This window comes from Mustela nigripes, chromosome 3 (assembly GCF_022355385.1).
Source record: "Mustela nigripes isolate SB6536 chromosome 3, MUSNIG.SB6536, whole genome shotgun sequence".
Taxonomy (NCBI): domain Eukaryota; kingdom Metazoa; phylum Chordata; class Mammalia; order Carnivora; family Mustelidae; genus Mustela; species Mustela nigripes.
The window spans coordinates 197,153,880-197,175,928 of NC_081559.1; the positions used below are offsets into that span (position 1 = coordinate 197,153,880).

At 58.1% G+C, this 22,049-nt stretch overlaps 3 protein-coding genes across 8 annotated transcripts in view; 2 read left to right on the plus strand and 1 right to left on the minus strand.

The window, feature by feature from the left end:
• Positions 1 to 4,767: 4,767 nt before the first annotated feature.
• HGH1 (HGH1 homolog) lies at positions 4,768 to 7,914 on the plus strand. Its single transcript, XM_059395350.1, has 6 exons — positions 4,768 to 5,564; positions 5,637 to 5,737; positions 5,982 to 6,080; positions 6,270 to 6,361; positions 6,441 to 6,563; positions 6,653 to 7,914. Exons 1-6 carry the CDS (start codon positions 4,783 to 4,785, stop codon positions 6,827 to 6,829), a joined length of 1,374 nt encoding a protein of 457 aa, XP_059251333.1. The 5' UTR covers positions 4,768 to 4,782; the 3' UTR covers positions 6,830 to 7,914.
• Positions 7,915 to 7,986: 72 nt separating this feature from the next.
• On the minus strand, positions 7,987 to 13,935 carry LOC132014389 (testis-specific serine/threonine-protein kinase 5-like). Of its 3 annotated transcripts, XM_059395353.1 has the most exons (10): positions 13,550 to 13,591; positions 13,131 to 13,166; positions 10,967 to 11,078; positions 10,542 to 10,649; positions 10,175 to 10,377; positions 10,024 to 10,079; positions 9,356 to 9,488; positions 9,165 to 9,280; positions 8,429 to 8,563; positions 7,987 to 8,351 (listed from the first exon to the last, which is right to left on the minus strand). In XM_059395353.1, exons 3-10 carry the CDS (start codon positions 11,018 to 11,020, stop codon positions 8,032 to 8,034), a joined length of 1,125 nt encoding a protein of 374 aa, XP_059251336.1. In that variant the 5' UTR covers positions 11,021 to 11,078; positions 13,131 to 13,166; positions 13,550 to 13,591; the 3' UTR covers positions 7,987 to 8,031. The 3 variants fall into 3 exon arrangements, with proteins under 3 accessions (XP_059251336.1, XP_059251335.1, XP_059251334.1); XM_059395352.1 differs by lacking the exon at positions 10,967 to 11,078 and having other exon boundaries at positions 13,550 to 13,935; XM_059395351.1 differs by lacking the exons at positions 13,131 to 13,166; positions 13,550 to 13,591 and having other exon boundaries at positions 10,967 to 11,362.
• A 301-nt stretch (positions 13,936 to 14,236) lies between these two features.
• The window catches only part of MROH1 (maestro heat like repeat family member 1), a 60,555-nt gene continuing 52,742 nt past the window's right edge, over positions 14,237 to 22,049 (plus strand). For 3 of the 4 annotated variants that reach the window (XM_059395354.1, XM_059395357.1, XM_059395359.1), the window contains exon 1: positions 14,306 to 14,412. The gene's annotated coding sequence lies outside the window, so the exon portion shown is untranslated. The other variant, XM_059395355.1, reaches the window with a different exon arrangement.

Sequence of the window (22,049 nt, forward strand, 5' to 3'; positions counted from 1 at the left end):
GAGGCCAGAGACAGCGTGCATGAAAGAAATCAGAAAGTTGGGCTTCATCAAATTTTAAAACTTCTGCTCTGGGAAAGGCCCTTTTAGCAGGACCGAAAGACAAGCCATGAATAGGAAAAAATGCCTACAAGTGGCCCGTCCACAAAGAACATCTGTAGAAACCGAACCATCCCCCCAGAAAATGGGAAAAGCAGCAGACATTTCACCAAAGAGGGGACGCTCCAATCACTAGCCAATTAATGAGAAACGCAAACTAAGCCTAAAATTAAAAAAACACTGACATCGCCAAATGCTGGTGGGGATTCAGAGCCACTGGGTCTCCACACGTGGCCTGCAGGAATGGAGCACGGTCCAGACGCTCTGCAAAACCATTCGGCAATTTCTTGAAAACTGAACATACCCATTGGGACAACTCAGCACTGACCCCAGGGAATGAAGATCTGTGCCCGTACACACACCTGCACGACAGTGTTCTCCCGCCCACCCTGGAAATGACACGAAGGTCCTTCAACAGGCAAGTAGCTGCTCGCGGGGATGTGCACACGGGGGGCACTTGGGAGCGACAAGAATGAAGTGGCCGACAGGCGCGACAGCCTCCTGAGGTCATCTCCCGTGTGATTCCATTTCTGTCACACTCGTGATGTGACAGAGTCGCAGGGAGGAAGGGGGGGGGTTGCCGGGGGGGAAGGTTGGAGGTTGGGGGCGCGTAGAGGCTCTTTGGGCCGTGCCCCTGCTCCCCATCCTGACGGCGGCTTCGGTTCCGGGAGCCTCCCCAGGGCATAAAGCGGCGTAAAACCACACACACTCCTTGGTCTGGAGCCTTGCGAGCTGCACGGGGCATCCCGCCGAGGCTACCGGAGGAGCCGGGTCTGTTTAGGAAGTAGATTAGAGGTCACGGGAGGGAGGCGAGCGGGGCAGGGCGTGCTCGCAGGTGACGGGTTCCGAAGCAGCCGGTGGTGGCGGTTGCACAGCACCGGGAGCGTGACTGATGCTGCCTCCCGTACACTCCGACCTGGCTTAGCACTTGGCCGGCTCCGGCGGTGGAGCATACCACTCTGGGTCTTGGGGTCACGAGTTCAAGCCCCATCTTGGGCGTGGAGCCTACATTAAAAAATGGTTTAGGGAAGCCTCGGTGGCTCATTCGGTTAAGTGTCTGCCTTCAGCTCAGATCATGATCCTGGGGTCCTGGGATTGAGTCCCCCATCAGGCTCCCTGCTCAGTAGGGAATCTGCTGCTCCCCCTGCTTATGCGTGCTGACAAACGAATAAACAAAATCTTAAAAAAATAAAAATAGGGACTCCTGGATGGCTCAGTGGGTTAAAGCCTCAGCCATCGGGCTCTTGCTCAGCAGGGAGTCTGCTTCCTCCTCTCTCTCTGCCTGCCTTTCTACTTGTGATCTCTGTCTGTCAAATAAATAAATAAAATCTTAAATTTTTTTTTTATTTATTTGGCAGAGGGAGAAGCAGGCTCCCCGCTGAGCAGAGAGCCTGATGTGGGAGTCGATTCATGACCTGAGCGGAAGGCAGACGCTTCACTGACTGAGCCACCCAGGTGCCCCTCAATAAAGTTCTTTTAAAAAATACCACAGGAGGGGCGCCTGGGTGGCTCAGTGGGTTAAGCCGCTGCCTTCGGCTCAGGTCATGATCTCAGGGTCCTGGGATCGAGCCCCGCATCGGGCTCTCTGCTCAGCGGGGAGCCTGCTTCCTCCTATCTCTCTCTGCCTGCCTCTCTGCCTACTTGTGATCTCTGCCTGTCAAATAAATAAATAAAATCTTTAAAAAAAAAAAAAATACCACAGGAGAGGCTCCTGGGTGGTTCAGCCAGTTGAGCACCCTACTCTGGTCATGATCTCTCGGTGGTTTGACTGAGCCCGGTGTCCACGTCCTGGTCATGATCTCTCGGTGGTTTGACTGAGCCCGGTGTCCACGTCCAGCATGGAGTCTCCTTCAGACTCTCTCGTCCTCTCCTCCCTGCCCCACTGTCTGTACTGCCTTCGGCTCAGTCATGCTCCCAAGGTCCTGGAATCGGGCCCCACAGCAGGCTCCCTGCTTGGCGGGGAGTCCGTTTCTCCCCCTCCCACTCCTTCTTCTTGTGTTTCCTCTCTTGCTGTGTCTCTCACTGTCAAATAAATAAAATATTTAAAAAAAAATTTTACAGCACCTGAGTGGCTCGGTTGGTTAAGTGACGGCCTTCCGCTCAGGTCATGATCCTGGAGTCCCAGGATCGAGTTCCACATCGGGCTCCCTGCTCGGCAGGGAGTCTGCTTCTCCCACTGATACCTCTCATGTTCTCTCTCTCTCTCTCAAATAAATACATAAATAAATAATCTTGAAAAAAACTTTATAAAATTTTTTTTGCCCAATAAATAAAATCTTTCAAAAGAAAATTAAAATAGGGGCATCTGGTGGCTCAGATGGCTAAGTGTCTGCCTTTGGCTCAGGTCATGATCCTGGGGTCCCAGGATCGAACCCCTCGTCAGGCTCCCTGCTCATTGGGGAGTCTGCTTCTCTCTCTCCCTCTGCCTCTCCCCTTGCTCCTTTCTATCTCTATCTCTCAAATGAGTAAATAAAATCTTTAAAAAATAAAATAATACATAGGACCATCCTTGAAGGTTCTTCCAATGGCCAAATTTTGGATCACAATAATGAGAGTAAAATATTCTATTTCTTTGAATAAAATAAGACTCCATGAGGGGCACCTGACTGGCAAATGACTCTTGATATCGGGGTCATGAGTTCAGCCCCACATTGGGTGTGGAGATTATTTCAATAAATTAACTTTAAAAATAGAAATGAAAATCCATGAGTCTTCACTGACATACACAAGTGAACAAAAAGAGGTAAAGAGAAAGCTTTCTCCTCTACGACAGAGAAAGCACTAGTGAGTGAAATGTGCATGAGGAATGCACTATTTACATATTCTCAATGTACTGCCCCATAAAACATTTACTAAAGACAAAGAGAAAAAAGTAATCTAACAGTGAAGACTCCTGGGCAATTCCCCTTAAGTAATCAAAATAAACATCTCCAGTGTGGGGACAAACTGCCCAACAAAAAGCCCTCAGCCTCATCTCCATAGTATTTCTTTTTTTTTTTTTTTTTTAAAGATTTATTTGAGAGAGAGCAGGAGCAGGGGGAAGACAGAGGTAGAGGGAGAACCAGGCCCCCACTGACCAGGCAGCCAAGGGTCTCCGCCCCAGAACCCTGAGATCTTGACCAGAGTTGAAGGCAGATGCTTCACGGACTGAGCAGCCCAGGCTCCCCCCTCCTTGGTGTTCCTGCCAACCTGAATCTAACCATGAGGCAACCAGACAAGTACAAGTTGAGCAACATGTTACAAAGGAGCTGGTCAGTGTCCTGCAAGCATCAAGGGCATGAAAGTCAAAGACTGAAGTGTAGCTCTCAGTTGAAGGAGACTGAAAACTTTGCTAAAAGGTCATTATTGGGATAACTGGGGTAACTTGGGAATTTGAAGTGTCTGGGTCAGAGGTATGTGGAAGCTCTTGTTGAGACGTTTTCAACTCTTATGGGCAGCAACTGCGTGTCTGAGCATGTGGTTTCCTTGGAGAGGTGGGCATTTCCTCGGACTTGTCTATCGTCTTCCTCAGTTTTGGGCAAGGGGCTTTCACACAAGGTTCGTCTGGCAGTGAGCCTATGAAGTGCTGGTCGGTCTCACTTGGGGGCAAATCCCGACTCCTGGACCTTATTACCCACTGACTTCAGGGACGTGCTGTTCCCTCTCAATGGCTCTGCCAGCCACCATTGTCCCTACAGGCTTTGTTCTAGCCCTTAAGAGTGAAACAAAAATAATATCAACCTACTAAGGGGCTTATAACCTATGCAGAAGTACATAGCATGACTCACGAGGTGAGGGATAGATGAAGGAAAAATCTTATATTAGAAAAGGTCTCAAATCAATGATCTCAGCCTTTACCTTAAACTAGAAGAAGAGCACATGAAACCCACAATAAGCAGGAGAAAGGAAATAGTAAGGTCGATGTGGACATTCATTAAATCAGAAAAGAAAACAGAGAAATAGAGGAGTCCAACAGGATTCTTTACTGAGATCAACACAATGGACCAATCGGCAGGAGTGAGAAGTCCCACACCGTCAGCGTCCGGGAGCTCAGCGTCCAGGAGCTCAGCGTCCGGGAGCTCAGGCGGCACCACTACAGACGCTACCGACGTTAAGGGAAGATTACGAACTACCTCACGCCAACGAGTTTGACACTTGAGATTAAATGAACCAATTCCTTGAAAAACACAAAGTACCAAAAGTCACTCAAGACGAAAGCGGCTCCTGAATAGGATTTGTGGTCGAAACAGCTTTCTAGCAAGAACATGTCGGCTTCGCTGGGTGGCGGACCCGCCCGTCCGTGAGCAAAGGCCGGTCTCACGAAGTCCTCCGAACACGGACGAAGAGGGAACGCTTCCCCGTCCCCCTGAGAAACCAGGGCGTGATGTGAAGACTGCAGACCGGGACGCAGAAACTCCACAATGTTAGCAAACCCCGAGCAACAGCGTACTCAAATGCAAGCGTCCCCGCGACCGGACGGCGGCCGCTCGGGAAACACGGGCTGCTCTAACCTTACAAAGTCCAGGCAAGTCATTTATGACGTCACTCTTCCAGCGACGGGAGCTCCCTCCCCCAGGGTCTGGCCGGCCCGGGGACCGGGGTCACCCCGGGGATTCCCGGCTTCCGTCCGCGCGCCTGCCCCGCGCCGGCCCCGCGCCGGCCCCGCCCCGCCCCCCGCCCCCGCTGTGGCTGGGCTCCGGGACCACAATGCCCAGGGCCTCGGCGTGGCCCCGCCTCCGCACGCCGACCCCGCCCCGCGCGCACAGTCGACAGCCTCTGATTGGCGGCAGCAGCTTCCGCTCCCCTGATGGGCGGGTTCTCGGCGCCGACGGCGGCGTGGGGGATCCCGAGGCCCCGGCAGGCATGGGGGAGGCTCGGACTCGCCCCGGAGCGTCGGCTGATGGGCTAGCTCCCGCAGGGTCGCCGATGCCGGAGGCCGGCGTGGAGGCGGAGGTGGCGAAGCTGCTGCCCTTCCTGGCGCCCGCGGCGCGGGCGGACCTGCAGGCGGAGGCGGTGCGGCACGTGCTGGCGCTGACCGGCTCCGGGCCCGGTCGGGCGCTGCTGGCCGGCCAGGCGGCGCTGCTGCGGGCGCTGGTCGAGCTGGCGGCGGCCGCGGCCCCGGCCCCGGCCCGCGACGCCGCTCGTGCGCTCGTCAACCTGGCTGCCGAGCCCGGCCTACACGGTCCGCTCCTGGAGGCCGAGCCCGCGCTGCCTGCCCGCCTGCTGGGCCGCGCGTTGGACCCAGAGTGGCCCTGGGCCGAGGAGGCGGCCGCCGTGCTGGCCAACCTCAGCCGCGAGCCGGCGCCGTGTGACGCGCTGATGGCCGCGCTGGCGGCTGAGGAGCCGGGAGGGCCAGGCCTGGAGCGGCTGGTGCACGCGCTGTGCACGCCCGACTACAACCCCCGGGCGCCCCTGCATTACCTGGGGCCGGTGCTCTCCAACCTCACCCAGCGTCCCGCGGCGCGGGCGTTCCTGCTGGACCGCGAGAGGTGAAGCCCGGGGCGCCCGCGGGGAGGGGGTGCGAGTGAACGGGGCCGGCACTGAGTGGTCCCTCCCCCCAGGTGCGTGGTCCAGCGGCTGCTGCCCCTTGCCCAATTCCCAGACTCCTCGGTGCGCAGGGGCGGGGTGGTGGGGACTCTCCGAAACTGCTGCTTCGAGCATCGTGAGTGGTGATGGGGGTGGAGGGGTTGCGGTTGGGGGTGGGCTGGGGCAAAGAGACCACTTGGACCCCCCCACCTCGACTGGCTCCCATTTTTTTTTTTTTTTAAAGATTTTATTTATTTATTTGACAGAAATCACAAGTAGATGGAGAGGCAGGCAGAGAGAGAGGAAGGGAAGCAGGCTCCCTGCTGAGCAGAGAGCCCGATGGGGGACTGGATTGGCTCCCATTTCTGTCTTCCCCTAAGGACACCACGAGTGGTTGCTTGGGCCCCAGGTGGACATTCTCCCCTTCTTGCTGCTGCCCTTGGCTGGGCCTGAGGACTTCTCTGAGGAGGAGATGGAGCGTGAGTGGCTTTGGTGGAGCCTCAGGGGTGGCTGGGCAGTGGGGGGAGGGCCCTAGGGGTTAGGTAGGCCACAGATCAGGACCCTTCTTGAAACCTGCCAGCGGGAAGATGCTGAGCACAGACGGGACTGACAAAGGCAGGGTCCAGCTGCGCAGTGCAGGCAGCAGCAATCCCCACACCCACCTCTAGGGCTGCCAGTGGACCTGCAGTACCTGCCCCCAGACAAGCAGCGGGAGCCCGATGCTGACATCCGCAAGATGCTGGTGGAGGCCGTCATGCTGGTGAGCAGGGGTCCTGTGCCAGTGCCACCCCCCAGTACCCCCACGCCTCAACCTCTGTGTGTTCTCTGCCCTGTTGTAGCTGACAGCCACGGCTGCTGGACGCCAGCAGGTGAGGCGCCAGGGAGCCTACCTGATCCTGCGTGAGCTACACAGCTGGGAGCCGGAGCCTGACGTGCAGGGGGCTTGTGAGAAACTCATTCAGGTGGGCGCAGCATGTGTGGAGAACAGGCATGGATGTCTGGGGGGGGGGGGGGGCGGCGGCAGCTGCTCACCTCCCTCCCCTGCCGGCAGGTGCTCATTGGGGATGAGCCAGAGCCGGGCATGGAAAACCTGCTGGAGGTACAGGTGCCTGAGGATGTGGAGAGGCGGCTGCAGCAGCTGGACCACCAGGAGCGGGAGCAGCACACCCGGGGGCAGCCAGAGGAGCTGGCCCCGGAACCACAAGCAGAGGGGGCTACACCCACCTGAGGCCCTGGCTCCCCACCCCCAGCTCCAGGCCCACCTTGGCCAGCCCATCCGTCCAGGCCTTCCAGACCAGGTCTTCCTGCAGCCACCTGCAGGCCTCTGGGTCTCCTTGCTCAGAGCGCTGTTCCCTGCTGAAAGGCGTAGCTACACTTAACGCTCAGGGTGGGGCATCTGGGACGAATGTGCGGTAAACGTGGGGGGTCAGGGCGCTTCATGCCCCGTTGCTTCCTGCAACACAGGTTGTTCAGACCAGCGCTGGTCAGACTGAGCTAGTCAGGCTCTGTGACTCTCAGGCACTTTTGGAGACAGCCTCCCGGGCTGGGCAGAAACCAGTACAAGCCTGAGCAACCCCTGAGGGCACTACAGAGGGCGGGGCATCCAGGTGTAAGCAGGGCCTTTTGCTGCCAGTCCCACCCGGCACCTTCCATTCTGGGTCCTTAGCTAGCCCTGCCTGAGATCCAGCCTCAGAGGACTGACATCTTGTGACTGTCACCAGCCGCAGTCTGTCCTGGGATCTCCTAAGGCTGCAGTCCCTGGTTTGTCGTTGGAGCACTTGCTGGGTGCTGTCTGCCTCCTGTCCACCATCCTGCTCCGCCTGTGCTCCGAGACTGCCCTCAGCCCCAGCCCAGAACCGCTGTGACCAGCTACGCCGGCATTAACTACGCTCTAGCCGTGGCCAGTTTCCTTGACTTGCACGGCCCCTTGCCTCCCCGGTGCACCTTTAGCCTCGCTCCTTGCCCAGCCTTTTTCCTCAGCACCCTCTGTCTCCTTGGAGCCCCACTGGGTCCAAGAAACTTGTGTTCTGCAGCTGCCAAGCCTGGTAGGCTGTCCACATGGCCCTCCCCGTGCCCTGCTCCCTTCCTGTCACCGTCTCTGGGGTAGGACTCCTCTGCACTCTGGCACAGGAGTGCAGCCTGACGCCCTGAGTGTTCCAGCACCCTCTCTCCACGTGCCCGCAGTCCTGTCACTGCCTCCAGAGCTGGAGGTCCACTTTGGTTCCTCCCATCAAGCCTGGGTGCATCACAGAAACCAGGGGTCTCTTTCCTCCTGTATTTTTCTCCTCCTCCCTATTAAAGCTGTGATGTGGAGGCGTGTGGACTCGTGCACTCGTGTTCTCCCTGGCTGGGGAGCGCTACCGGCTTCCCCGTGGCCGGCTGCCCCTTCCTGCACTGACACGCCTGCGTCTCCTCCATAAAATAAATGCTTTATCTGGCCTCGCCTGGGCCTACCCATCCTGGGGTGCCCAAGCAGTGCTCAGGCGTGGTCCTGACGGCAAACGTGGAGCTCAGGGAGGCGCCCACCCCCAGGCTGGCTACCATCATGCTCCGGAGCTCCCGCTGGGCAGATCCTGCACCTCTTCTTGGGACTCCCTCTGGGGGCTCAGGCGTCAGGCCAGAAGCATTCCTCCGGTGAGTCCCCCCGTGCTGGGGGCGCCGGAGCTGCAGGAGTGACCTTGGACGCTCTGAGTCTCCGCCAGGCTCCGTGGGATGCAGGGTTGCGGGCAGCTGTGACTTGGCTGGCTTCACTGCAACCGACAGCCAAGGGGAATCTAGGGGCGCTGAGTGGCAGAGCCCCCGCCCACCCCGCTGGGGCCCCGCCCACCTGGCGACCAGCGGAGCATGGTGCAGAAGAGCGCATGCCTGGCTGGCAGCATCCAGCAGTGGGCGGCCACCTGTTGCAGGTCCAGGCGTGCGCGCGGCCTTAGCTGTAGCAGGCCCCGGATCAGGTCCTGGCACTCTGTGGGCAAGGGCTCGCAGCTGTGGCCTCCCGCTGCCCACTCTCTTGCCCGTGCCCATGGCTGTCAGCAGTGCTGGACAGTTTAGAAGACGTATCCCGTGCAGTCACCCGAACGCGCGCAGAGAGTCCGTGCTTCTCCAATCAGGAGATGGAGGCACCGAGAGGGAAGGAGGTGTGCCCTGGGCCGGTGCAGAGCTCAGAGCCCCGAGACGGTTGCTTTCCAGACGAGGAGACTGAGTCTGTGTCACCCCCAGCCCCGCAGCCCTCTCACCTCTGTGCTGCCCTCCACTTACCGCCCGGATTGGGGGTGGGAAGCCAGCTCAGCCCCCATGCCCCCGCCACTCCCCTCACTAGGCATAATGACCGGTCTCCGGACCCAGTCTCCCCCTAGGATTTTATCTGAGAGAGCATGAGCAGGAGGAGGGGCAGCGGGAGAAGCAGGCCCCCCCACTGAGCAGGGAGCCCAATGCGGGACTCAATCCCAGGACCCCAGGATCGTGACCTGAGGCAAAGGCAGACGCCACATCGAGGGAGCCCCCAGGCGCCCCTGGACCCAGAAGTCTCTTGCCAGGACTTGGGAGGGACCTGTGCTCTGGCTCACCTGGGGACACGCCCGGCCTGAAGGCAGGGCCTCGGCGCATGAGGTGCAGCACGCGGCGTGGCCGATGCTCCCTGAAGGGCAGCTTCCCGGACACCATGGCATAGAGGATGATACCCCTGGGGACATGGGCGGCTCAGGGTCTGCCCCCCTCCCGCCCTCCCACGGTCCTGCCTGTGCCAGGGGCCACTCACAGGCTCCACAGGTCGGCCGGCTCCCCGTGGTACTTCTTACTCATGAGGATCTCGGGGGCCGCGTAAGCCACAGAGCCGCAGAAGGTGCTCAGCAGCGAGTCCTTGAGGCCCGAGCGGTTGGCAAAGCCAAAGTCTGCGGGGGCGCGTGGGGCGGGGGGGGGGGCAGGGGGGGAAGGGACGTTGGGCTCGGGAGAGGGGGCTGTGGGGCAGACGCAGAGTGGGTGCGTGTCTGAAGCACAGGTGGGGGCCAGCGCGGGGCTGGGCCTCCTGGGAGGGTCAAAGGTCAAGGTAGGTTGGGGTCAAGTCTGAAGCGGGTGGGGCGCCTGGCCGGCTCAGTCAGCTGAGCAGCCCACTCTTGGTTTCCGCTCGGGTCACGATCTCAGGGTCCTGGGATGGAGCCCAGGGTCTGCATCTGGCTTCACGCTTAGCCTGGAGCCTGCTTCAGGATTCGCTCTCTCCCTCTGGCCCTCCTCTCTCTCTCTCTCTCAAATAAATAAACGGGTCTTTCATGCCACAAAAATTGAAAAAAGCCTGAAGCAGCTGAGGGTAGAGGCTGGAGTCCTGGCTGGGACAGCGGCTGAGCGGGGCGGGCCTCCCAGAGAAGCTGAAGGCTGGGGCCATGAGTCAGGGTGGGTTAGGGCAGGGGTGGGGCCAGGCCACAGGCTCACCGGTCAGCTTTAGGAGGCCCTGGTCGTCCAGCAGGATGTTCTCACACTTGAGATCCCTGCGTAGGGAAGGGGAAGCAGGGCTGGTCCTGGGCTCGTTGGGCCTCTCCATGCGGGGGGTCAGGGGAGACAGGTGGTGAGGGCACCCCCTCACCTGTGCACGATGCCAGAGCTGTGGCAGTGGGCCACGGCACTGACCAGCTGCCAGAACAGCCCACGGGCCTCCTCCTCTTCCAGCCCTGGGCGGCAGCGGTGGCCCGACATGGCGTTGATGTGCTCCAGCAAGTCCCCGCGGGCTGCCAACTCCAGCACCAAGTAGGAGCGCTGGCTGTTGTGGTAGGTCTCATAGAGCTGCACCTGCCAGAACCCGTCCCCAGCCTGCCATCACCCAAGGAGGGCTTGTCCAGGGCACTGGAGCAGGGGCTCAGGGTGGGGCTGGGCCCCAAGCATCAGGGTCCCTGGTGGGAAAGGGGGTGCTCCTGGGCAGGGTGGGCACGGGCCGTGTTGGGGTCTCTGCCTACCACGTTCAGGTGCTTGTAGGTAGCATTGAGGGATGATATCTCACGGGGCAGGAACTTCTGGGAGAACTCCACAGGGGCCTTAGCCGTGGAGATGATCTTGATAGCCACCTGCAGGGGTGGAGGGTGGCCCTTGTGTGTAGGCCACAGCCCCGGAACGGACACGGGAACAGGCCCCATGTCCTTGGTGCACACTGCTGAGCTTGACTGGGGCGAGGCTGGGAAACAGAATCCCTGGGGGTCTAGAGAGACCTTCCCCTTCCCTCCTGGCTCTGATATGCTTCAGGGGTTCTAGAGCTGGGACCAGCTTGCACCAGAGCAGGAGGGAGCTGGCACAGCAGGGAGGTACCTCAGTGGGGCCTGGGGCATGGGGACCGCTGGGGCTGGCCTGCCGTCTGCACCCATGGGAGGAGATGGGCCTGCCTCACCATGGCATGGTGCTTGCCTCGCAGGTCGGAGGCCAGCTTGGGGTTGTGCCGCATGCGCTCATGTGTGGCATAGGCCAGGTAGACTTTGGAGAAGGCCCCAGAGCCAATCTTCCTGGAAGACAGCAGGTAGCCATTGTCCCTGCATTCGCGTACCTGCTCCATGAAGTTTTGTTGGTCCAGCTTTCGCTGGGCACTGCCCTTCATGGAGGGTGGGGTGCCACGGGAGGGGGCGAGGCCTTGGGTGGGAGGAGCAGGGGGCAGGGCAGAGGCCTGACCGGATTAGAAGGGTAGGGCAACAGGGCCGGAGGAGGCTGCTGGGCCCTGGGGCTCTCAAGGCTGCACCCCTGTTTCTGAAGTCTTTCTGGGACTGGGGCAGAGGCAGGGGAGTGACCAGGGCTGAGAGCTCGGAGTGGGAAGCGAAGGCAGCCGTGGACTAGTGTGGGTCAAGGCAGGCTCTGGGAAAGCAGGGGCAGATTCCAGAACGGAGGTTCTAGAGCTGCTCTTGCATTGTGCCCTCAAAGAGGGGTGTTCTGTCCCCCAGGGCCTGCCTTCTCTGAGAACGTCTTGCTGGAACTATCCTCATCCTGCATGGGGCCCGCTCCTTGTGGGGTGAGAATCCCCAAGGCAGTGTGAGGCCTTATGTGGCTAGTCACAAAAGACCCGTCAAGAAGTGTGTGGGGAGGGTGGGCGAGGGCAGGCAGGGATTCTAAGCAGACAGAGAAGGGGAAGGAAACCCAGCGTGCACTGGCGCGTGCCCCTCTTCCTTTGCGAGTGTAGTGTGGAGGCCGCCAGGTCCGCTGACCCTGGCCTTGCCCCCAGAGCTCTCCTCAGACTGACGGCCCATCTCCAAGGCAAGCAAGGGTCTCCAGTCTGGGCTCTAGGAGAGGAAAGCCAACACGACCCCTGACTTCTGGCCTGCAGAGCCTTCTGGGGGCGCTGTTGCCACAGGAAGTAGCAGACGACGTTAATGAGCATCTACTGTGTGGCTGGCGTGGAGTGGCCACACCCCCTCAGTCCCTGCCTCCCGGCTACGGACCACATCTGACACAGCCGTCCCGCAGTAAGGCATTCTCTTCCAGGATCGCAAACCACAGCCAAGTTCTACGGGTGAGAATTTGGCCCATCGAGGTGCACAGATGTGGTCTCTCCGCTCCAAGCTAGCCGGCTTGGTGGCTGCTGGGCTGCTGTCATGCAGGTGTCCTGGGAGGGCCTGGCTCTTGGTGGAGAATCGTGACTGTCTGTGGCCCTGGCTTGTCCCTGTAGGGATCTGCAGTGGTCATGGTGTGCCTGTGGCCGTAAAGGCCTGGGAATGGTCTGGCAGGACAGATACGTTCTCCTAGTCCTGCTGGGTGAGAGGGGGGTGAGCTGCTTTAGAGCAAGGTTTGTGTCATGTGTTCCCTCGCTCATCCACGTCCTTGCTAGTCAAACTGCCTGGGATTTAGAAAATATGGACAGACTTTCTGCGTTGCTGATGTGCAGGTTGGGTTAGAGAAACCTCTGGATTTCAAGCAGAGGGGTTATTACTCTGGTGTTAGGGGGCTGGTGCAGTGAAAGGGAAGATGGTGGGCGTCTGGCCAGAGGTGTGTGTGCCTCCGCACTGCTGCTGGGGAGCCTGGGAACCGTGTTGGCTGTCACCTTCCTAGCTCCCACCAGTGCCAGAACAGAACAGGAAGCCACTGAGAATCGTGTGGAGACATGCAGGACCCAGAACGGTCACCAGCTCTGCGCACCCTCCCTTTGCAGAGTCTTTCATGACCTCCTCCTTCACTGCCATTATTAGATGCATTGAGCCCCATCATGTGCGGGGCTTGATGCCGAACACTTGGAAGCAAATCACACACATGGGCCTTTCTCTCCTAGAGCTCACAGACAGGAGACAGGCATCAATAGTGTAATGAAATGACAGCTGTGATGTTTGGTGGAGCAGTTTGTGCCCTTGGGGAGTGAAGTCTGGCTAAGGCTGGGGACCGGACAGAGCCAGCAGGGCTGCTGCGCACTGGCCATGTCGGAAGGCAGGGCTTGGGGCAGGAAAGTGAATCCTTCAGATGGGACCTTTGAAAAGGCCTGCCTCCTGCCCTAGCAACTTCTGCATGCTGTGTGAGGGGCCTGGGGGGTGGTTGGGGCTCTTCCCAAGGGACCAGGCCCCATCTGCAGAGCATCTCACCGTCAGCCTTCTGTCCCTGTCTTCTGGGCTCCATCCCTGCAACAGAAAAAGGGCTGAACTCCTTCCCTCTTGGGGATGGGAATGTCCCTCCCCTGCACTGTGCAGCTTCCACCCTGCCCCAGTGTGTGCCCAGGGCCGCACGCTGCACCCTCAAGCCATCAGCCACAGCTCGCTGCAAGTTGAAGATGCGGGCTAGGCCTGGACGTAAGGCTGCCGACCACTTCCTTCTCAGAGGGCCCTTCTCGCTTCCTGAGCTGCGGCGATGCCTGCAAACGTGCCCAGATGACTTCAGCCTGCGAGGCTGTGCCCGAGCCGTGCCTGGTGCAGATCGCAGCCCCCCGCCCGCCGCTTCCCTCGGAGTCCGATCCTCGTCCCTCGTCCCCCGGCGGCGCCACTTGGCAGCGCTTCGCGTGTCTTACTGTTGCCTGTTCCGCGCCCTCTGCAGCGCCCCGGCTCATCCCGACCCCCGGTCGGCCCACGAAACTCGTCTCTGCTCGCTCGGGGGTCGGCGGCCGCAGCGTCTCCCGGGGTTGGCCGGGAGCGCCGCGTGTGCGTTCCGGCGTGAGCGGTAGCGGAGCGGGAGAGGGCCCGCGTGTGTCCAGGTCGGGCCCACGGGCGTGGGTCCCTGGACAGGCGCGTGTTTGCGAGGGGCCTGGCTCTGAGCGCAGTGGCGCGCCGAGCCCGCGAGGCCGATGCGCTCCTGCGTGCGGCGCGAGGTCCGCGCCCGCTTCCCCGCCAGGTCAGTGTCGGAGCGGACAGCAGCAGAGAGGCGGAGGGCGCCGGGCGCCGCGCGGGAAAGCCGGACGTGCACGCCCCGCGCCTGCGCACTGACCGGCCGCGTTCCTTACGGCCGGCGGGGAGGCCGTGCTCGCGCGCAACGGTCGGGAGTCGAGGTATCCAGACGGCCGGGGGGCGGGGCCGAGCGTGAGGCGGAGTTTGCGCACTCCCGCTCGCAGGGGCCCCGGGGGCGGGGTGGAGAGAGGGAAAGCGGGAGAGGGACGCGTCTCCGGCCAATGAGCGCGGAGATGGCCTGGGGGCGGGGCCGGGCTGCCGCGCGCCGAGCCGCGGTTGGCGGAGGGTGGGGGGGCGGGCTCGGCGTGCGACCCCGCCCACCACTCGGGGCCCGGCAGGCTGGGAGGGCGGCGCCCGGGCCGGGGCGGCATCTCAGGTAGAGCGGCGCCCGGGGACCGGCGTGCCTCGGGGGGGCCGCGGCCGGAGAGTCCGGGGTCCGCGCCGTCGGCGGGGCCTCGTGGGAAGCCGCGTCGGGAGGCGCCTCCCCAAGGTCAGCGGGCGAGCGCGAGGAGGGTCCTGGGCGTCGCGGGGCCGAGCCCGCCCCTCGGCCGGGGCCCAGGTGCGCCCGGCGCGGCCCGGGAGAGGCCCGGGAGCCGGCCGCGCCCCTCCGGCCCCACCCGGCGCGGGCTGCGGGGGCCTGGGGCGCGCCCCGGGCACGGCGGACTGTCCTCCAGGGGAAGCGGAGCCTGAACTCGGAGACGCCCCTTCCCGTTTGCTCGCGGGCGCCGGGGCAGGCGGTCCGGCGCAGGGACCGGTGCGTCCGGACGCCGCGGGGACCGCTGGGCGCAGCGGCGGGGCGCGAACCGGCAGGGCAGGGCGAGGGCCAGGTGGTGCCGGGCCAGGCCGGCCCGCGGGCCCCGGCTCGGAGGCCCGGGTGTCGCGGCCGCCGGCTTCCTGCAGCGCCAGCACAGCGGCCGTGCGGCGCCAGGGCCGGAGGACTGGGCTCCGTTCGCGGCCGCGCGCGTGCGGCCCTTCCGCTTTGCCAGCCCGGTGGAGGGGGCGCGGGGCTGGCCGGCTCGAGAGCCGTGAAGTGGGTCGGAGGGGTGGGGTGGGGGCGGCGGGTCTGGTGGGGGAACCGGAGGACTGGCCTTGCCTGGCGGGCCGGGGCGGGGAGCGGGTGGGGTTGGGGTTGGGGTTGGGGTGGAGGCCGGCGCTGCGGGCAGTCTTGGAGGCCGGGACCACTTCTGGAAGGGATGGGGGGGTGGAGAGGCGGGTCAGGTGTGGGGAGGGAGACGCAGGAGCAGGACGGGTGATGCTGGTTCCTGGCCCGACCCTGCGTGCGCGGTGATGCAGGAAAGAGGCCGGCGTGTTGGGGCCGGGAGAGGTCGGGTGAGGCTGGGGCTGTTGGGTTTGAGGGGTCGGGATGGAGAGACCCAGCGGGCACTGGGCCCCGGGAGACCCATGTGGGAACGGTCAGTTGCGGGACCCTCCAGCAGTGGCTTGATGGTGGCGGGGCTGCATCTCACGCCTGTAGTTCTGGCGCCTGAGGGGTCTGGGGATGCTGCTGTCAGCAGGGTCTTGACTTCCAGGCCTCAGGCTCTTGTGGTTCAAGTGAGCAGGTGTCGCTGGTCTCTCTGTGGTGTCCGAGTGGAATGACCTGAGTTGAGCTCCCTGGGTTACCTTGAAACCAATATTCAGGCTGCCTTGCTGGGACCTGCGTCTCGCTGTTTCTCACTGCCCAGGGCTGGTTGCCGCCTCCCGAGGGACAGCCGTAGATCAGAGGTGGAAACTGGGGGGCTCATGCCTGCCTGCGCTCCCCGCTAGTGCCATGTGCAGACACGGTGTCTGCACTGAGGCCAGGGTCTGCTGAGCCCAGGTAAGCAGTCCGGTGGCGGCGAGCGTGTGACCAGCCGCTGCAGACCTCGTGAGCCTCTTCCGTGGGCTGAATCATTCCGTCTCCTGGAGGTAAGTCCCAGAGAGCCCCTCAGGGCATACTGGCCCCGGAGTTACGGGAACTGGGATTTCTTCACTGAGCTGGAGGGCCACGTGGCTCTGGGGGTTTCCGTGTGAACCCAGTGACGCAGCTTGGGACGGCTTGGGTTGAGAAATAGTGTTCCTGAGGGACGGTGAGCAATGGACTGTTGAACTGCCTTCCCCAGATCCTCAGCCTAGATTCTTGTGGGTGACTCTGGAAGTGGATTCTTCTCTGGCTCCGGTACTGGAAGAGAGGGTCCTGGGGCCTGCTGCAGGGCTGGGTCATTCCCGTGACCCCACACGGTGGCCTGACCCTCAGACAGGCGCGTGGCTTCCTCTGGGCAGTGGTGTCCGTGGCCTCCTCGCCTCCCATGTCTCCTCCTGACCCACCTTGGGCTTGGAGCAGCTGGCCCAGCACCTCTGTTAGCCTCTGCCATGTCGCGTGGCAGCCCTGATACACGTGGGTGTCCTTCAAGCCAAGGGCTTGGACTCCGCGGGCTCAGACGGCGCCTGGTCGGCTTCCTAGGTGTGGTGGAGCGCCTGTCCAGGTGAATGAGGAGGAAGCTGCTGCTTCCCTCGGCTCCGATGTGTAGGATGCAGGGAGGGAGGCCCCCCTCGACCGCGCCTTTGACCTGTGCTGGTCTGCGCCACAGCACGGGCGGGGAGTGGAGCCTGGGGGAGCCGGTCCTGGGCGGTCCTGCTGTGCCAGTAACAGCCACTAACGAGCAGTGGGTTCCTCTCCAACTTGCTGGGCTCTGTGTGCTAGACCAGACGGAGCCTCTGAGGTTCTGGCTGGGCAGTCCGTGCTCGGCACATGCTTCCTGCAAGATGCAGGGCGCCTTCGGGGCCCAGACTCTTCCTTGTCCCTGCACCGTCTTCCCCCACGGGGCCTTTATCCTGGTTTGCCTCCAGCGACCTGCTCACGTTGGCTTGTCTCCGCAGAGAGCAGTCTGTGCTGTCTCCGCGGGTCCCGCGTCACACACAGGTCACCTGGCCTGCGGCCGTGGTGCTGACGGGACCTCTCCCGCTGGCCTTGTTTGGCCACGCGCTTCACTTTTCCACCGGGCGGTCGAGTTCTAGACTCTGCAAGCTCCGCTCCCTGCCACGCTCCCGTGCTTGTGCTCGCGTGAGGGTTTCAAAACGGGGGTGATCCCGTCACGGGTGTGACTGTTTGGGCCGGTGGCAGGTGCCCCACAGGCTCTGCTGGCCCTCACCCCCGGGACGACCGCCGGGCTTGCCGTGTGCCAGGCTCCCGCCGTGCAACCTCGTGTGTGTGTGTGACAAGTGATTTGTGCTGTTTTGTCGCTTATTGACCTTCTGCTCTGGTGGTCGGACCAGGTGTGTGAGCACGTACGGTTGTGCACAGAGGTGTAACTGTGCACACGGTTGTCAAATTTTGACTCAGAAACTTGACTTTTTTTTTTTTTTTAAGATTTTATTTATTTATTTATTTGAGAGAGAGATAGTGAGAGACAGCATGAGCGAGGAGAAGGTCAGAGAGTGAAGCAGACTCCCCGTGGAGCTGGGAGCCTGATGTGGGACTCGATCCCGGGACTCCGGGATCATGACCTGAGCTGAAGGCAGTCGTCCAACCAACTGAGCCACCCAGGCGTCCCTTGACTTTTTTTTTGATAGTTAAACTGAACAGTGTTTGTTAATGTGTCTGGGTTTTTGTGTCTGGCGAAGCACGTCCTTTCCTGATTTAAGACTATAGAAGGTTTACGTGTGCTTCCTACTCGGACTTTAACATTTCATCTTTCTTTTTTTTTCTTTTTAAAGATTTTATTTATTTATTTGACAGACAAAGATCACAAGGAGGCACAGAGGCAGGCAGAGAGAGAGGGGGAAGCAGACTCCCCGCGGAGCAGGAAGCCTGATGCAGGGCTCGATCCCAGGACCCTGGGATCATGACCTGAGCTGAAGGCACAGGCTTTAACCTACGGAGCTATTCAGGCGCCCCACATTTCATCTTTCCATTTAACTCTTATGTGCATCTGTGCAACGTGTTGGGATAAGGAGAGGTGTGGGGAGGCTAGTGTTTTCCCTGAGTGTTTGATTTGCTGTTTCAACACGACTGATCGACCGGCCTGTATGATTTAAAACTCCGTCTTTCTTGCTTAATGTTTTCTTCCTTATTGGTGTTCATTTCTGGCATTTTTATATAGTTCCATTGATTTAATACACTTTAACATAATATAGGACAAATCCTCCTCTTCATATACTTTTTATTTATTTATTTATTTATTTATTTTTTTTTAAAGATTTTATTTATTTATTTGTAAGAGAGAGAGAGTGAGAGCGAGCACAGGCAGACAGAGTGGAAGGCAGAGTCAGAGGGAGAAGCAGGCTCCCTGCGGAGCAAGGAGCCCGATGTGGGACTCGATCCCAGGACGCTGGGATCATGACCTGAGCCGAAGGCAGCTGCTTAACCAACTGAGCCACCCAGGCGTCCCTTCATATACTTTTTAAAAATTTAACTGGATGTTCTTTTTTTTTTTAATTGGCTATTCTTGTACATTAATTCTTCTATATGAATTTTGGACCATTTTATCAAATACCCTCCAATATCCTGTCTCATATATTTGTAGATTCAGGAAAATTGAGCTCTGTATTATTGAATCATATGGGAGGATTTTGATTCTATTCCTTCCATGAACAGTTTTTGGTTTTTTAAAGATTTATTTATTTTAGAGAGAGTGAGCAAGTTAGTGGGGTTGGAGGAGGGGCAGAGGGTGAGAATCTTACAGCGGACTCCCCACTGAGCTTGGAGCTTGATTCCAGAACCCACGAGACCATGACGTAAGCCAAAACCAAAGTTGGCACTCAACTGACTGAGCCACCCAAAACTGGGCAAAGACCCCATCAAAAAGGAGAATTTCAGACCAATACCTTGATGGATACGGCTGCCAGGATTCTCAACAAGATCCTAGCTAGGATCCAACAGTATATTAAAAGGGTTATCTGTCTTGACCAAGTGGGATTTGTCCCTGGGATGCAAGGGTGGTTTAATATTGCAAATCAATCAATGTGATAGAACCCATAAATAAAGACAAGAACTGCATGGTCCTCTCAATTGATGCAGAAAAAACATTTGACAAAGTACAGCATCCATTCCTGACTAAAACTCTTCAGAGTATAGGGATAGAGGGAAGATTCCTCAACTTCATAACATCCATCTATGAAAAACCCACAGCGAATATCATTCTCAATGGGGAAAACATGAGAGCCTTTCCACTGAGATCAGGAACACAACAAGGGTGCCTACTCTTGCCAGTGTTGTTGCTCATAGTACTAGAAGTCCTGGCAACAGCAGTCAGACAACAGAGAGAAATATAAGGTACTCAAATTGGCAAAGAAGAAGTCAAATGCTCTCTCTTTGCAGATGACATGATAATCTATGTGGAAAACTCATAAGACTCCATGCCCAAACTACTAGAACTCATACTGCCGTTCAGTAATATGGCAGGATATGAAGTCAATGTACAGAAATCAGCTGCTTTCTTATACACTAACAAACTGTAGAAAGAGAAATTAGAGAATTGATTCCCTTTACAGTAGCACCAAGAATGACAAAATACTTTGGAATAAACCTAACCAAAGAGGTAAAGGATCTGTACTCGGGGAACTACAGAACACTCATGAAAGAAATTGAAGAAGACACAAGAAGATGGAAGACCATTCCATGCTCATGGATTGGAAGAATAAACATTGTTAAGATGTCTATGCTGCCCAGAGCTATCTACACTTTCAATGCCATCCCAATCAAAATACCAATGGCATTTTTCAAAATGTTGGAACAAACAATCCTAAAATTTGTATGGAACCGTCAAAGACACTGAATCACCAAGGAAATGTTAAAAAAGAAAAACAAAATTGGTCGCATCATGTTGCCTGATTTCAAGCTATATTACAAAGCTGTGATCACCAAGACAGCAAGGTACTGGCACAAAAACAGACACATAGACCAGTGGAACAGAGTAGAGAACCCAGATATGGACCCTCAACTCTATGGTCAAATAATCTTTGACAAAGTAGGAAAAAATAGCCAATGGAAGAAAGTCAATCTCTTCAATAAACAGTTCTGGGAAAATTGGACAGCTATATACAGAAGAATGAAACTTGACCATTCTCTTACACCAGACACAAAGGTTAACTAAATGGTTGGGAGATCTCAACGTGAGGCAGGAATCCTAGAGGAGAACCTAGGCAGTAACCTCCTTGACATTGGCCACGGCAACTTCTTTCAGGACCTATCTCCAAAGGCAAAGGAAACAAAAGCAAAAAAGGAGTTTTGGGACTTCATCAAGATAAAAACCTTCTATACAGCAAAGGAAACAGTCAACAAAACAAAAAGACAACCCACAGAATTGGAGAAGATATTCACAAATGACACTACCGACAAAGGGCTGATAGCCAAGATCTATAAAGAGCTCCTCAAACTCAACACCCCAAAAACAGATAATCATGTCAGAAAATGGGCAGAAGACATGAACAGACACTTCCCCAAAGAAGACATACAAATGGCTAACAGACACATGAAAAAGTATTTATCGTCATTAACCATCAGGAAAATTCAAATCAAAACCACATTGAGGGGCGCCTGGGTGGCTCAGTGGGTTAAGCCGCTGCCTTCGGCTCAGGTCATGATCTCAGGGTCCTGGGATCGAGTCCCGCATCGGGCTCTCTGCTCAGCAGGGAGCCTGCTTCCCTCCCCCTCTCTCTCTGCCTGCCTCTCTGCCTACTTGTGATCTCTGTCTGTCAAATGAATAAATAAAATAATTAAGAAAATTTTTTTAAAGTAAGATTTATTTTAAAGTGAGTGAACAAGTGAGTGGGAGGAGGGGCAGAGGGTGAGACTTACACCATCTTCCTACTCAGCTTGGAGCTTGATCCCAGGACCCATGAGATTATGATCTGACCCAAAACCAAAGTTGGACGCTCAACTGACCGAGCTACCCAGGTGCCCCTGAACAGGTTTTTTTTTTTTTTTTAAATTAAAAAAAATATATATATTTATTTATTTGACAGAGATCACAAGTAGGCAGAGAGGCAGGCAGAGAGAGAGAGGGGGAAGCAGGCTCCCCGCCGAGCAGAAAGCCCCATGCGGGGCTCCATCCCAGGACTCTGGGATCATGACCCAAGCTGAAGGCAGAGGCTTTAACCCACTGAGCCACCCAGGCGCCCCCTGAACAGGTTTTTTAAAAATGCTGTGCACACTGAGGATGAAAATCAAAACGTTTTCCCTTGCTCTTGGTGCACTGGAAATGGCAGGGAGACTGGAGCCTACCACTGGTTATATTTCGCACTGACCCCATATACATCACGTGAACAAAGGGTTGTAGGAATATCGGCTCACTTGCTGGAAGGTTGGGCATGTCCTGGGTGAGGTGTGGGAACGGGAATGGGCTGTTGAGTGAGTGGGAGTCCCCAGTCAGAGAGCCTGGACACGGCATGCTTGCAGAGGACAGGCAGACGCGAGGTGCTGAGAGTCCAACCCAGGCCTGGGGTTTCCGGGTGGCCAGGACACCTAGAAGGTAAAGGGCTGAGAGGGAAGCGTTAAGGGCTTCAGGTGTAGGCTGACCGGCCCACGTGGGAGGTGTTGGGTGCTTCGGGCAGCAGGCGGACGGGTAAGCAGCGCTGTGGCATCGTGCTAGGATCAGTGTTGGCAAAAATCCTCACGCTGAGCATGGAGGAGGCAGGGAAGGGGGAGTGGCCGAGGCGGGTTGGCCAAGTGAGCGGGTCCTCAGGAATAGGACCCCTGCAGGGGAGTAGGGCATCTGCTGGCTTGTGTGAGGGCAGAAGTAGCAAGAGGAGAGCACTGGGGAGGGGTACTGATGCATTTTACCGTGTGCCTTGTCACTGAGCGGTGTGCCTCGGTGCCATTCATTTCATTCCCTGAGCAGTATATCCAAAGAGAGGAAGTTTTTGGGGGGCCTGGGTGGCTCAGTCGGTTAAGCTTCCCTCCAGCTCTTGGTTTTGGCCCAGGGTCTGGGGATTGAGCTGAAAATCTGCTTCTCGCTCTTCGTCTGTCCCTCCCCTGGCATGTGCTCTCTCTCTGTCTCTAAAATAAAAGAATAAGCATATTTTTAAAAATATTTTATTTTTTTATTTGACAGAGAGACAGTGAGAGAACACAAGCAGGGAAGCGGGACAGGGAGAAACAGACTCCCTCCGAGCGGGAGCCCGATGCAGCGCTCTATCCCGGGACCCTGG